A 15,219-nucleotide genomic window follows, 5' to 3' on the forward strand; every position below is an offset into this window, starting at 1 on the left:
AACACTGGCAGCAGAGATATTTCTATCTAAAGTTTTTTGAGCGAGGTTCAACATTAACCAATAAGAGAAGATCAAACCATGTCACATGCTGAACCACAAGGGTACCTTGCAAAAATATATGAGATGCAACAGGTTTTGACACAGAGTCAGTACTCAATATCCTGTGTGGATTGGTTTTAAATCTCATGCTACAGCTTGATTCCAGGAAGATTATACTGTAGCTTTAACAAATCCCATTATATTTTATCTATGAATCCCTCTTTGGCCATCCTTGTACAAGTGTCATACATTCTCTTGGCCCAGACTGGCTCTAAAAGTGAAGAAATTTTGGGAAATTATTTGAAATTTTTTAGTACGCTAGAAGTCTATTTGGGGCGGCTGTAGCTCAGTTGGTAAGGCAGCTGTCCACATAACACAGGGTCACTGGTTAAATGCCCACTCCCGGCTACATGTAGAAGTGTCCTTGGGCAAGACACTGAACGCCAAGTTGCTCCTGGTGGGTCCGGTGAGCACCTTGCATGGCAGGCATTGCCATAATTGTGTGTGAATGGGAATAAACTTTGTAAAGTGCTTTGAATAAAAGCGCTATATAAGTGGTCATTTACTCTCACTTTATTCATATTCTTGAAAATTATTAAACTAAAGACTAAAATTATGGTTACACACATTGACAAAATCTACTAACACCACTTGATTTCATTCCTAAATACAGTATTAGTACCTTTTCAAACAGTCTGAACATATATCAGTGATGAATAATTTATGCTGTAAATTGAAAACTGAAAAGTAAAAGTGGTGTCATAAGAGTGTCAGTAGTGCACTGTGTATGCCTCAGAAGTTCAGGCTTCTACAGAAATTGCGTTTGGGAAAGTACTTTGTTGGTATCCTCCTTTGTTTCTTGAATTTGTTATTTTGGCCTGGTGATGCATGACGCCTGGCTAAGCTAGATTGTAGACCAGGTTTGTTGGTCAATCTACCCATAACTTCTTGAGTAATTACTTTTTGAGTAATTCAAATAATTTTGAACATAATAGGAATAATAGCACTCCATAAAACAAATTATAGTATTTAGCAATATAATCATAAAAAATTCCTATGTAAGTCATCTACTCGAATCCATTTAGTGGTTAACCAGTTACATCACATGATGTTTTCTTTTTTTACAGGGACTAATTAAGACACATGTGCTTCTAGCTTTTTGTAAACTGAAGATTTTAAACAACAAGTAAATACACATTCTAACAAAACTTTTTCTGTAAGTCATTCCATTAGGGTCATGTAAACCTGAACAAAGCTTATAAGATGGTGAGACACTTAAAACATGTCAGGTAACTTTGAGGGTCGCCAAGTGTCCTTTGTCCATTATGATTTCCTGTGATATGATTTTCCTTTCCAGTTATGACATTAAAATGTTATGACTGGGGAGGAAATTTCTACTGCAACACGACAATGATCTATATAACAAACGGTCTATAACATCCTCACTGAATGTCTACAACCCTGCAAAGTAATGACATGTATGGAAACACTGTTCTGGACTATCAAATTCACTATCAAGCATTATAATAACCCTGTTACTGTAGATCCACATATACATGTAGCAGATCCAAACTTAGATTTAGATTTAGACTTAGATTTCTGGAATCATGGTTCACAGATTCAAACTGTACAGCAATAAAATACACTACTTTCTGACTGGAAAGCAGGTAGGTAGGGTCAGATTTAAGGAGCTCAGACCATACATTTTTGAATATGCATCTCAACTACTCGTGCAGGCACTGGTCATATCTTGTTTGACTACTGCAATTCCCTGCTACCAGCATGCACAATCAAACCTCTCTAGATGGTCTAAAACACAGCAGCAATTCCTATTTTTGATCCGCCAAAAGGACATTTTCCTATCTATACATGGGCTTCAAGTAGATGGCCACACATCAGGTTTAAGGCTCTGTTTCTCACATACAGTGTGGTCACCTCAACAGTTTTCTTACCTGAACTCCCTCATCCAGGTCCACAATGCTTCTTACCCACTGCTCTCAGCCTCAACTGTGTCTGGTGGTCCCTGCACCACACAGCAAAAGATCCAAACCAATTTTTTACTCTTCCACAACTTTCTGTTCACTGTGCACTTGTGTCCCATGAATCTCCCTGACTTAGATTTTTTGTTTGCTTTGTGCCTTACTTATAAGAAAGTAATATAAGCAGGCAGGCTGAGAGACGGGAGCTCATTTTCACAACATGAATTATCTGAGTTAACAAATACATGGTTGAAACTTTAGACCTCTATAAGTCAATTTGTGCAGGTTTCAAGTTTAGTGTGACTTTGAGCATACATGTTTTAAATATGAGAAGGTGCTGCCGCATATAATGCTCTCTCTTTTCATCCAGCAGCTCCACTGTCCTTTCTCCGTTTGCAGTGTGTGCATTTGCATTGTGCCAGAAAAATCTACATTGCAAAAAACTGGTTTATCTAATCCCCTGCATGGATTACAGAAACCAGGTTCACTGTTTACATGACAGTTGTGAAATCCGCTTACAGTTAGAAAGTTATGTGTAACTGAGTTATTTAAGTGCATACACAGATAGTGATATTGGCCTCTCTGTCCTCTTCAGCTTTCTCCTTTTCTTACTATTTCCCTTCTCTTAAGCCCCTTTCAGACATGCACTGGAATTCAGACATTTTCCAGACTTTCGCTGTGGTAGGTGTATGTGTGAATGGCAAGGCCCAAGTTGGTTGGCCCTGACATAACCCGGACTTTACCCAGCCAGTTCCCTAGTGCAAAGTCCGGATTATCTTTACCCGAGCTCATTTGTCAATAGATGAGTTAATACTCCGGAGGACTCCGGCGCCTGGAGTATTTCTTCACAAGTAAGAATGCATCTCACATGGACTATCTCCTGATGTTGGTTACATGTCTGAAAAGGAAACTCCAGACAATGTCAGGACCTGATCCTCCTGACATTCTCTAGTGTTCATGTCTGATAGGAGCTTTAGTTTTTTTGTCTTTCTTCTTATGCCTACATTATTTGTGTTACATTACATGTTTTAATTTTACATCTGTCCATTCCTATGTACATGCACGTCATTCTTCTGAGCTCTATCTCAGGAATGAGGATTAAATTATTAGATTTGGGGGATCAAAGGTGAAAAGTCACAGTTACTCCCTCAAATCTGTCCCTTCCATTCAGCTCATTTAATTTGATATTTAACACAAACCCTCAAGTATGAATTAACCCAATTTAGGGGATCAAAGGTCAAGGTCACTGTTACCTTGTCACCTTGGACTAATGAATGAATTAATCTAAATATAAGACTGGACAGACATGCATGTAAACTGCAACTTAAGTGGTTTGTTGAGGTATACAAACAAAATGCAGCACTTCTAGTTTATCCTTTTTTTTTAACTTGGGTTCATGGAAGTCCTTCACTGCTTCTCTCCTGCCCCAACATGCAGCAGTGTGAATCAGACAGCAGTCTTGCTGCCAAGAGGGATGTGTGTGGACAAGACGAAAGCAGTCCCTAGAACATGACCAAACCCAAAGTATGTGATGGTAGGTAGAAGAAAGGAATCCACTCCCCCAGGCTCTATAAAATGGCACAACATTCACATACACACAACTTACTACTTTAAGTTCCTTAAATATTAAGTTAATATAAAGTTGTCTTTAGTAGTCTCCCTGCTAACTGCAACAAGTATTACACTTTGTGATGGTCAGTGCTAATGTTGCAATTCCTCACTGCATCAAAGAATTAATAGTCAGTGAAAATACATTTTTGGATGTTTTGCTACAGTCTCATATAGTCAACAATGCTACAGTTTCATATTACAGTGCCCATGTTATAAGTATCTGCCAAGTAGTGGTGTGATGCCACTGACTCATTAACCGTCTGGAGTCTAGGGTATATCTGGTCCTTTATGAATTCTTTTGATTTCACCCTTATATTTCACCTTAAAACTGTTACCATGCCAATAGTTGGTGTCATTTTTTCAGCACAATTTCACCTGTGTGACAGTCCTATGTCTTCTTTGATTAAATAGTTAAACTTGTGTGCCAGCATAATCTTGAAACAAGAGGTCTGGATAGTCAGTGAATTCACACAGATCTAATACTATATATTGAGGAGGTGATCAATATAGAAACTTGGAGTATGCCACATCTGCCTCCTCATCAGCAAGATAACATCAAATGTTAGTGCTTTCAAAATATAATTAGTTAGTACTGTGGCAAATTAAAAACAAAACATGTCCTTTTCTGACACAGGTATAGGCAGGTTTAAGTACAACCATAGTTAGGTTAAGGAAACAGTCCTGGTTTGGGTTATAATATATTATTGGTTAATGTTAAGGACACATTGTGGTTTGGGTTTAAAAAACTACCTCCTTACTTTAGATAAGGTGGGGTTATTATGTTGGTTAAGATTAGGTACTATCATAGGCACAGCTAAAACTAACAGAATCAGAAGGGACAGGAATCAAAATAGCGAATGTGACGCTGATCCCCATGTTGCCCCTGATGTGTGCTACTTACTTGTAAGCCTCTGCCAAATGACTAAATGCAAGTTTTTGTGACTCTAGCATAAGAATATTTATTTACTTTGCAGCTGTAGTATAAACACCTGAGTGTGATACCAACACATAGATATAACTGAAACTGACTTGAGTGAGTCTCCTTTAACACAACGAAGGAAGCAATTTGTTAGTCATCCTGTCACAGTCAAGCGAGGCAGGCCAGCACATTTCAAATCCATCCCTCAACCAATGGAAGCTGGTTGCATTTCATTAGATGATGAATTTTACACACAAATGTTTATGATTAGCCCAGGATTACAGCGCCCAGGAAGAGAGGAGTTTAAAAGAGCAGAAAAGCAGGGAGGGAAGGTAGGGCATTACCACAATGCCACAATTGCTTGTTGTCAAGTAACTAAGGCTTATCAGTGCCGTGGCTACTTTGCTTATTGCTCCTAAAAAAAAAAGTCAAAACCATCCAATTTCCAAAACCACAGTTCCCTAAAAAGCATGTAAAGCACTGTTTCTGCCTCAGTAATAGCCAGAATGTGATACATAAAACCTTTTGTTTCCATTGTCAAATAGGAGTTTACATCAAAGTCTTGTGACTAATTCTATCTTATTAGAAGCAGGCTTTATCTCCAGTGCACAGTAAACATTTTGAAATATATTTGCTGTGTGCACCCACTAACCACAAACACCCAAAAATAACTGTCTTAACCAAACATATTGAAATACCATAGGTTCCAACTAGAGACTGAGGTATTTCTAATTTTATCTAGCAGTTCACAGTCCTTTAAAAATAACACGGTTTTTCCAAATCCTATAGGCATGAAACTTTAACCGTCTGACAAATTGGGAGGGTGAGATAGATCTAAAATTATCACAATGTTTTGTAATATTTTTGTGGTAACATTACAAATACCAATGACAAAAGAGTACAACAAGTTTTTGGCCAAAAGTCACATCAGCAAACAGCCTTGAGTCCCATGCAAAAACAAAACGAGTAAAAGGTTTATCTGACTCTGACCATTATCACTTAATAAGATAAATTAATGTGATTAAGCAGGCTAAAACATATGGGCAAAATATTTATTTCACATTAGTACAGGGTTTGAACAACTATGACCAACTTAATATAAAACTTAAAAAAGAATGTCAGTTTAAAATAAGGAGAAAAGAAAATTACAATAAGGCTGGCTAGAAGGTATTAGTTTACAGCATACCTGAAAAAACGGTGCTGCTTCTTCAATCCGGCAGCCAAAAGAATTTTTTCCAGTGATGTAACAAAAAAGGAATCAAATAATCTGAATTTAAGACAGCATAAAACATTTTTAAGGAATTTTAGAGGAAAAAAGTGTACATAAGACACAGAGTGTGGCAAAAACAAACCTTTTTAATTAAATTTGTTTGTTACTGTTGTTGGCTAATACAATATGGCAACGCCCTAATGGTGAACAGATGCATACAGAGTAACTTGGTTTGATTCCTTTGGACAGGTTTTACACCTTTTTCAAGCACTTTTCAAGCCCTTTACAGCTGTGGTAAATTACATATTTGTAGAAATAGATAAATATTTAAAATTATTATCACTTTTAAAATCATTTAAAAATGATTTTAATATTTTAAATCATTTAAAAATGATATTAATAAAAAAATGTCAAAAGTAAGAATATTTGTCTTTGTAATGTGCAAACCTAAGCGAAACTTGATTTGCATATTCCATAAATGGGTGTGTCACAATTGACATGCAATACTTGCACTGCCACACTTACACACACAGCGCCTCTCAATCATTTAGCATGCAAATACCCCAGCTAGCGCTTAGCATCACTGCATTAACATGTACATGTAATGTTGGTCTAACCTTACTCGAAGATTCTATACTACAACACCCTTTCATGTAACTTGAAAGCACAGTCTCTCCCACGGTTCAAAGCTGTAGGTCTTTTATGCAGAAGGCTATGCATTGATTTGCTTCTCTTTTTAGCCATGCTTTGTATTGTTCATTTTTGGGGGAAAGTGACTTATTTAGACTTCTACAAGACTCTTTGTGTAAATTAAATTTTCTGTCAGAGCTTACTGAAAATTTGTTTTTAAAATGAGGTGGCATCGCCCTGTTAACTCATTTACAATCTTTACTTTCATTCATTCTTTCACTCAGTTGCGTGCAGCTCACTGTCTGCAGCTTGTTGTTAGGCACACGCGCAGCTGGAAAAAGCTGATTAGAAACCCAGTTACACATATACATGGCAGAGTAAACAGCGTTCTCCAATAGAAATCTACCTCGAAAAAAACAGACACTTTTGTTTCGAGGTATACATGTATACATGACACTTAAGAAATCAGCCTTACCGAGAAACCCAACTGTAGCCCGGTTACTTAAGTCCATGTAAACGCAGTCAGTGCCTTTTTGGGTGGGGCAGGGTCACGCAGGGTCATGAAAATAGACTGGCTGATCACAGTCACACGCAGAGGCGAAAGTCAAACCCAGGTGCAACCATTTTAATTTGAGTTTATTTCTCCACCTACTAAGCGAACTAACCACCCTGTCACACTGTTATTTATTGTGAAAGGCATACAGTTACTGTTTCAAGAATTTTCAAGTACTTTATCCAAAATTCCAGCACATTTGAGAACTTGAAAGCACCCGTATCAACCCTGTTTGGACAGAAAGTGCTGAACATCATTCACTTTGCTTGACATGACTGGAAAACATGAGCCTTGATGTATCAAAATAAGTTTTTGCCCCCTTGCAATATACTATTTGAATCTGCTGTGATGAGTAAATTACCTGTTTTACATTTCAACACCAGTAATTCAACTTTGAATTACTCCAATAAATGCAACTATTGACTCACCCAATGCACAGTGCTTGCCTCCTTCAGCACTTGACATCACCACAAACTGTCAAAAAGGGGGGTAGCAATGAGCCTAATCAGGGAGTTTATGTGTAAGAGAGATAGAAGCTGACCTCCCAATGGACAGGCCTGAACAGGCAGGCAGCTGCTGTCAGACGGCCAGAGCGTGGGGGAATTAATAGAAACAGCCGCTCTCCAGGGACACTGTTAGCCCACACTGACAGCCAGCTCTGATCTAGGGTCATCTAAATGCACTCTACCTCTTCCCCTCTGCATTAGTGGTGGGAAATATGAAACCTAGATCTTGGCAAACATTATTCAACTTTCAGGGTTGGTTTAACTGTGAATGCTAGCCTAGGCCTGTGCAAGCTGTGATATGCACACTTGTGGCAATCAAGAATGTGGGAGTGCCCCACGTGGGATTCAGTTTTCATCATTAAATCAATATTACCCACACATGCGAGTGATATTTTGCAGGTGGCACAAGCACGAGGTATTTATTTGGTACAAATTTACTTTAGTAAGACTTCAAACTATATTGAACACTGACTGAAACTGTGTTCAAACCTATTGCAGTTTTAAGTGACAACCCCATAATAAATCCTATTTTCATAAAGATTATAATGTTTAGGTATTGAATATACTATAATAGACAGGTGTAATGTTTACTGTAGTGTTTTGAATGTGGGGGATTTTTTTAGGCACTACACGTAGAGGTTTTTTCATGTAGACTACACTAAATGAGCGATTGGTAATATGTTGAATATTTGGTCTAGATGTAATAAAACATGTTACAATGCCTTTCATATTTTTCCAGAGGCCAAGGAGATGTTGTTTATTTGAAAAACCAAAACCACAAGACAATTCAGTTTGCTATTATGCATGACATAGTAAAGCTAAACTTACCAAGCAACTGATTTTTCTTACCTAATTTACTTAAACAATTAGCAAAATGTTAACTGATTCATTTTCTGTTAATCAGCCAACTGATTAATTATAGAACTGTGTAATTGTTTCACTTCAATGATAATACTCCCATTGGAGAGACAAAATGTAAGTGGGTGTACTAACACTAGTAACTGCTGTATGTAGCAGTGTGTAGCAGATGCTGCCACATTACTCTACATTTTAAAGAACTAATATACATAAAACTCAGAGTTTTGGCACTTCATCTGCTCTTACCTTTTGCATCCTTTCATCAGAAGGTGAATAAAGTAGCTGGTTCCCTGAAATCCCCCAAACTCCAAGCAATATTTTGATTTTGGCACCAGTGTTTATTGTTTAATAGAGAAAATGGCTGCATATATGAGGTTTCTGCAGGGTTTGCCAAGTTTAACTTAATTCCATCAATGTTTAACAGTAATTTTAACAATTAAATCAACACCGACCTCGATCTAGATAAGCAAGAAAAATGGGTGGATAGGTAGTCCAGTTAAACATGACATATTAATTGAAGATCTTTTTGTTGTTGTTGTTGTTGTTTTGGGGGGAATCGCCACTTTTCAAGCTGAAAGCGTTAGCTACAGGTTTATGGGCGCTGACAACTCCATAAAAATGAGCGAGCAGCTTCCTGCAGTCTACTGTCACAACAATCCCAATGACAGAGGCACTGAAAGGACCGAAAAGGGCTCCACATGCTCGCCTACGCACTGCCACAACTGCGCTAGAAAGCGTCCCAGATTAAGGCCAAGTTATATAACTTGGCCTCCATTTGTGCCTTTGCAATGCAATGTGCGCTGCTGGCTAATTAATGCACAAATTCTATCAGCTCCAATGCAAAATGCGTGCAGTTAACTGTCAATCTCATCGCAGGAAACCGCTAACTTGAAAGTAAACTGCACATATGATGGTACCGCAGCTCACTGGCGAGAGGTGTGTTAGCTTTCACCGTGGACCGACGTTAGTCCGTTAAGCAAAACCTTGGCCAACATGTGAATGTAAAATAAACATGAAGGAAACCGTTTAAAATACTGACGCGAGGAAGGAAGTGGAAATGTGTCCGCCAAGAAAAGGATGTCATAACGTTGAGGTTATATGTGTAAGGTGAGCATGCTACAGTTAGCAAGGAGGATAAATTGGAGTTGGAGTAATAAATCTGTAATAAATGAAAACAAACCCGCATGGACCCTGCCCACCCCAGCTATTTGGAGGCTGAATTCACGGTCAGCATCGACACGGCGCCCAAACTCTGCTTACCTCGGTATGGTGATGCATTTTGTGTTGGTATTCTGGGTGGTGATGGCTTTCTCCAGTTCATCCAGTTGTCCCGTCTTCTTCAGCTTCTTCACCAGACTTTTTACCGCTTTTTCACACCATTTCTCCTCCTGGCCGTTCTGCTCTCCCTTCTTCCAGCCCAGAAGTCTTTTAACAATGGGGGGAGTAAAAGGCAAAATTGACATCTTGAGTTCAGTTAAGTCCTTTCAGTGTCGAGAAGTCCGTCGCCTTGGACAAAACACGGGGACAACCTCTCTTCAAACTGAGCTAAAGACAGCCTGATCTTGTTGTTGTTGTTGTTGTTGTCGTTGGTGTTGTTTATGAAGCGCCACACAGAAGCATCCTGAACTAAACCCTCCAGTTTTAGTGCACTTATTCTGTCTGGACTAAGCTCAGCGCTGAACTGAGTGCACCGCTTGTCTGTTGCGCTGTGGACGTTTAGTGCTACTCCGCCTGGAAACCTAGTTCCCTCAGCGCCTCTTAAAACCCGGCCTTTTTCTTTCATTCCCTCATCTCGACCAACCTACAAAGCCCGTCTTCAACTCGAACAAGTCTCAAAAAGAGACGTGACCGTACATCTGTATTTTGTTTTTGTGTGTTTGTTTGTTTTGTATTATTTTGTTTCGTAAAGGAGAGTAGTAGTAGTATATGGACAAAGTGTCGATTAGCAAAGTTTTGTCAAGTTCATCCGCGTTGCTGGGTCTGCCGACTTAAGTCTGCTAGAAGTCTGCATTAAATGCAAATGTAGGAGCCGCTGCTGAGAGTCTCCATTCAGGCTTCAGACTGTTCAACAGAGCTGTGAAAGACTCGTCTGAGCAGCTGGCCAGATTTGCTGCGTTAATATTGCTCAACCCCTGCCTTTTCCCTGCTGTGGCTTTCTGATAAAAGTTCATGTGGCTCTGCTTAAGATAAGATGCCACAATGACAGGCCATACAGATCATTTGATTGAGTTATGTTACACTGTACAAAACAGTTTAAAACTGTTCAAATACCATACATATGATCAGGACTGAAGGCAACATAGACACTGCCTAAATTTATTAAAAGCTAAATTTTCACAGGCAAAGATGTTTCATTATTTTCTTTAAATTGTCTCAAAAACTCCACAAATGAAATTAATCATCTGTTTTAGTTTAGTAGAGTATTGTATTTAAAATTGCCCACGATGTTCATACCTCCTTTTGGTCCCTCCAAAATGAAAGAAAGTTAAGTTTCTTAACCTTAAGAGGAAAATCGGACTTTATTCTTTTCTGTTAATTATTGGAAACCTACATATTATAATTGTCTAACTGGCAATCAAGTAATTGCTGTTGCATAAGGATAAACCACAACTCTGACATATGTGTGCTGTCTCTCATATGCATACACACGTACATCCCCCTCCCTCAGAACCTCACTAAGTGCAAATACTCACACACAGTGTAAGGGATTCAGAAGTCCAGAGAGTACTATGGTGCGTAGCACAGCTGATTTCACCACAGAGAGGGTGATAGCCAGACACTTTAGGGTGTAAGACCGCCTTTGTTCTTCAAGCTTCAAAGCAAACACTTTATTGTGTTTAAGAGTGATTTCAAAACTTGGGTATCTTACTTGCAAGTTCCTGAAGAGTGTAAAAGTATGTCAGTGCTCTTTTCATTTACAACTTTCAGTTTTTAAGGCTGTGTAGTACACCGAAATATGAGACCACCCAAAAGCCAAGGCAGAATAACTTACATACGGTATATGATCCCCATTAAAAAATAAACTTACTTTGTTCAAAATAGTATTATCAATTTTCCCATACCTAAACCTTTTGTGCTATTTTCTTTAATAATTGCTTTAACAATGAGTTCACAGCCATACAAGAATAGTAACAATGATCTGTTGTTACCATTTTGGTATGTGTGTGCAGGTGCATTGACCTGCGTCCAGCAGTCCCCCTCTCTGTGTGCAGTGTGTGGTTTGTACTAAATATAAAGCTGGCTCTAGGCTCAGCAGGACAGGGCCTTTCCCTTTGATCCATTTTGGTTACACAGCAATGTATATTTTTATAACTGTTAAGGGTGTGTTGGGGAATCAAAAGATTTTATTAAATTGATTTACACAGGATGGGAATGTATGTAAATAAATCAAATAAACTAAATAAACGTTGTTGATTCTTGTTAATTACATTAGGATTTTTTTTTAAACTGTGACTGGATGGCTGTAGTGTGAGGTGGTTTTGCACCGATAGCCATCAATAGCTCCTTTTCTGTGGCCAGAATAAAGTCTACAGCTGTAAAACACACTACTCTCTGCCTCTCTGGTGTGTTGGCAGGTTGGAGGAGCAGGCTGGAGGAGCGTACAGCCATGTGTCACATGCTGAGGCCCTGCGGCCCTCTCGGCACCTGTTTACGCCCCCGGGGACAGAACTGGCCAAGACAGCTGGTTTGTTTTGGAGAAGTGTAGGCCAAGATGGGGCGGATATAGAGGGGCAGTACGGGGGATGGGATTACAGATGGGCCGCAGTAGACAGGGCAGGACGGGGTGCACTGGGGGGAGGACTGTGGAGGGGAGGGGTCTTCTGTGAGAAGAATTACTGAGCACAAAAGGCACGTCACTAAGACTGAATGAGCAGTGACCACATACAATCCGATGTACGATAATGACATTGTGCTGGCTTCGACCTGAGGGGACTTGGTTTAAAGTGTGTCTGTGTGTGTGCGTTGATGCATGTATGGGTGTGTGTGTGCATGGGTGTGTGTGATGTCAGCTGGTGTCCCAGTGGAATAGAGGGGTCAGAAAGAATAGAAACTGTAGGACGTGATAAGGACACGGATGACCAGTGTTTGGCCAGCTTAGAGAGGAAATTACACAGATGAACATAACATTGTAAAACATACATTCAGTACATAAATACAAGATTTACTTTATATTATTACAGTATATTAACTTACTCAATTCTAATATGCTAATGTGGTTTCTCCCAAGTTGTTTTAAAATCAGCTATTAAATACTATTTCTCCTGTAGTTGAACTACAGTATTTTGGAGTTTATTAGAATTTTATCACATGACATGAAGTCTTATTTTCATATTACATAAACATGTGTACCAAATATCTTTACTTAAAGGAGTAGAAGGAGTACTTTGCTACATTTCAGCCCTGGTCTTTGAACAATTCTAATGTGTAGGATTTGTTATTACTGAGCCACAAAGGTGTCAGTGGGGGTGTCACAAATTTTTCAGAATTAAAATTCTCTTCACAGACTAATGTGTCCATGTCTTTTTTTATGTATACACTATGGGTACGATTAACTGTATGAAACATAAGTGGATGTTATTTCAGGTATGTTTACGAGTGTAAACCTCAGGACAAACTGTTGAGAACCACAAACTGTAATAGTGTTTCAACAGATCTCCTTGGCAATATCATATTTTCTCCTTGAGAAAGCCATCAATCGCTCAACAGCTCTTGACAGCTTCTCTGGCAAATAGTGCACATGTTGTACTGAATGCTCGCCATCATAACCGTCTCTATATCTCATACTCTTTCTCACACACACAACAAAATTGTATCTTTGTGAGAACAGTCATAGACATAATGCAATTCCTGGCTCTTTACCCTAAACCTATCCTAACCCTAAAAACCAAGTCTTGCCCAATTGAAGTTGTTCAGAAATGTTTTCACTTTCCAGAAATGTCTTCACTCTGTGAGGACTGTGTAACACACACACACACACACACACACACACACACACACACACACACACACACACACTACACTTTTTTACTTGCAGCTGGCCCCTCCTCCAATTGTATAGTACATGACACTTTGCTGTCCTATTTCGCTCTTTCGTTTTTGTTTTTGCACTCCCTTCACAAACGTCCTTCTTTTCTACATAAAAAATCATTTGTGTAAGTGTGTATATGTGACCACTGCTCACGTCACACAATCCACTTGTGTAGGGGAAACAATTCTCAGATCATAAGTCTTCAGTGACAAATCTTCAACTTCAGAGTGTTGTTGCACAACGCACTGTGCTGTGAATAACAGGAAGACGACTATTTTTCGTCTCAGTGTAATTGGCTGTCACTTAGTAAGTCCTCAGTGGTAGCCTACATAAATGCAAACCACACAAGGTACATACTATGCATAAGTATAGCCTTGAGAAGTTCTGCGATTTCTTTTTTTGTGTGTGTTTCTCTGCAATAGAGACAGTTTTATTATGACTGATTGCTGACACACAGTAAAATGTCAATGTACTGTAGGTAACAAACCAAGAAGCTGACATAAGCTTTAAATTGCAAATGAGCACTTTTTATTTGTTAGCTTATCAGAATGAAACATACTTTACTGCTTTTCTGATGTAAACAAATTGATAGAGACATCTAAAAATAAAATTTGCTTCCAGTTAGTGAGTGTAACTCCTTTAAGGTAAAATTTAAACAGGGCTGACAGGTCAGCACACAGGCCTCTGTGTAGGCACTTTTATGATAACACTGAACCTCATATGTTAACACTGAATCTCAACTTCAAAATGAAAAGGAGGACCTGGTTTATAGAATCTCGTGATGTTTTTTTTTTTTTTAGAGATGCCAAAAGATCACTAACACAAAAATATATATATTTTTAAGCTTTGTTAACATCTCAGAAGTCATAATCTGCAGCTGTGGCTCAGGAGGTAGAGAAGGGTCAGCTCTCTGATTTGCAGGCCTTCCTGTTTATGTCAAAATGTCTTTAGGCAAGACATTGACAACTACGTTCGTCAGTCTGTTCTGCATTTCTGCATGGGGAACACTATAGTAGATAAAATTTTATAAAGTGAACTACTGTTTGTAATACTATTTAAGTACATATATTTAAGGTGCTGTTCAAGCTTTGGACATTTGATAAGCTTCTGTTTACAGACGTAGTTTATGTCTATTGGTGCATAGACTTTACATTGTATGGCCATGACTAACAACATTAATGTAATTTATCACGGAGTTAAAACAGAATTCTGCCAATTATAAATATTGAAAAGTTTCAGTACAAAAAAAGAAGACAAATTAGTCCAATGATTTGTGTTGGTATATTTTTTGGTTTGATGGTGAAGGGATGGAGTAAGACATGAACAGTATATGTGATAATTAGTAGTTTAGTAATGGGCTACGGAATGCTTGTAACTTAATGGCTCACAACTATAGAAAGACAAATTCAAATTGTTGGCTCAAACTACATCATCATGTGACTGTGTCACAGGAGAAAATGTCTGTTTTTGTTTATCTATGAGGTTTAAGAGAGTGCTTCAACCCCCACAGGGAAATGGGTCAGTGTGAGTGTCCTGTAGAGTCACACGTGTGTTGCTCACCAGCAGTGTGTGAATCTGCTGATGCGAATTCTCATGGATGTGAACACACAAGTGGATCAAACACTACCATGACTCATAAAACAGGTAGGTCAATTTCTTTTCCTTATAGAGTCAAAATGACCAGAATCTTTGCTGCAGTAAACATTTTACCTCCATTTCAGCAGTGACTCATTATGTGAAATAATAATCGCAGAGATAACCTGGTGTTCATAGTATGACTAATTGTAAAAAATACAAGCTTGTCTTATGCAGCCTGAAGCATAATTGCCATGACTTGTGTCTGAGTCACGAGTCACTATAAATGGTTGTTGGTCAATCCCTGTGA

General features: G+C 38.7%; 1 protein-coding gene across 1 annotated transcript in view; it reads right to left on the reverse strand.

Moving 5' to 3' along the window:
• Positions 1 to 10,365, reverse strand: part of smad3a (SMAD family member 3a) — a 30,211-nt gene extending 19,846 nt beyond the window's left edge. Inside the window, exon 1 of the mRNA XM_067495880.1 lies at positions 9,566 to 10,365. Within this exon, the coding sequence (XP_067351981.1) occupies positions 9,566 to 9,768 (203 nt within the window). The 5' untranslated portion in view covers positions 9,769 to 10,365. The remainder of the gene's footprint in view (positions 1 to 9,565) is intronic.
• Between the last annotated feature and the right edge of the window lie 4,854 nt (positions 10,366 to 15,219).

The sequence above is a fragment of the Channa argus genome, chromosome 2 (assembly GCF_033026475.1).
Source record: "Channa argus isolate prfri chromosome 2, Channa argus male v1.0, whole genome shotgun sequence".
In the NCBI taxonomy this organism is placed as follows: Eukaryota; Metazoa; Chordata; class Actinopteri; order Anabantiformes; family Channidae; genus Channa; species Channa argus.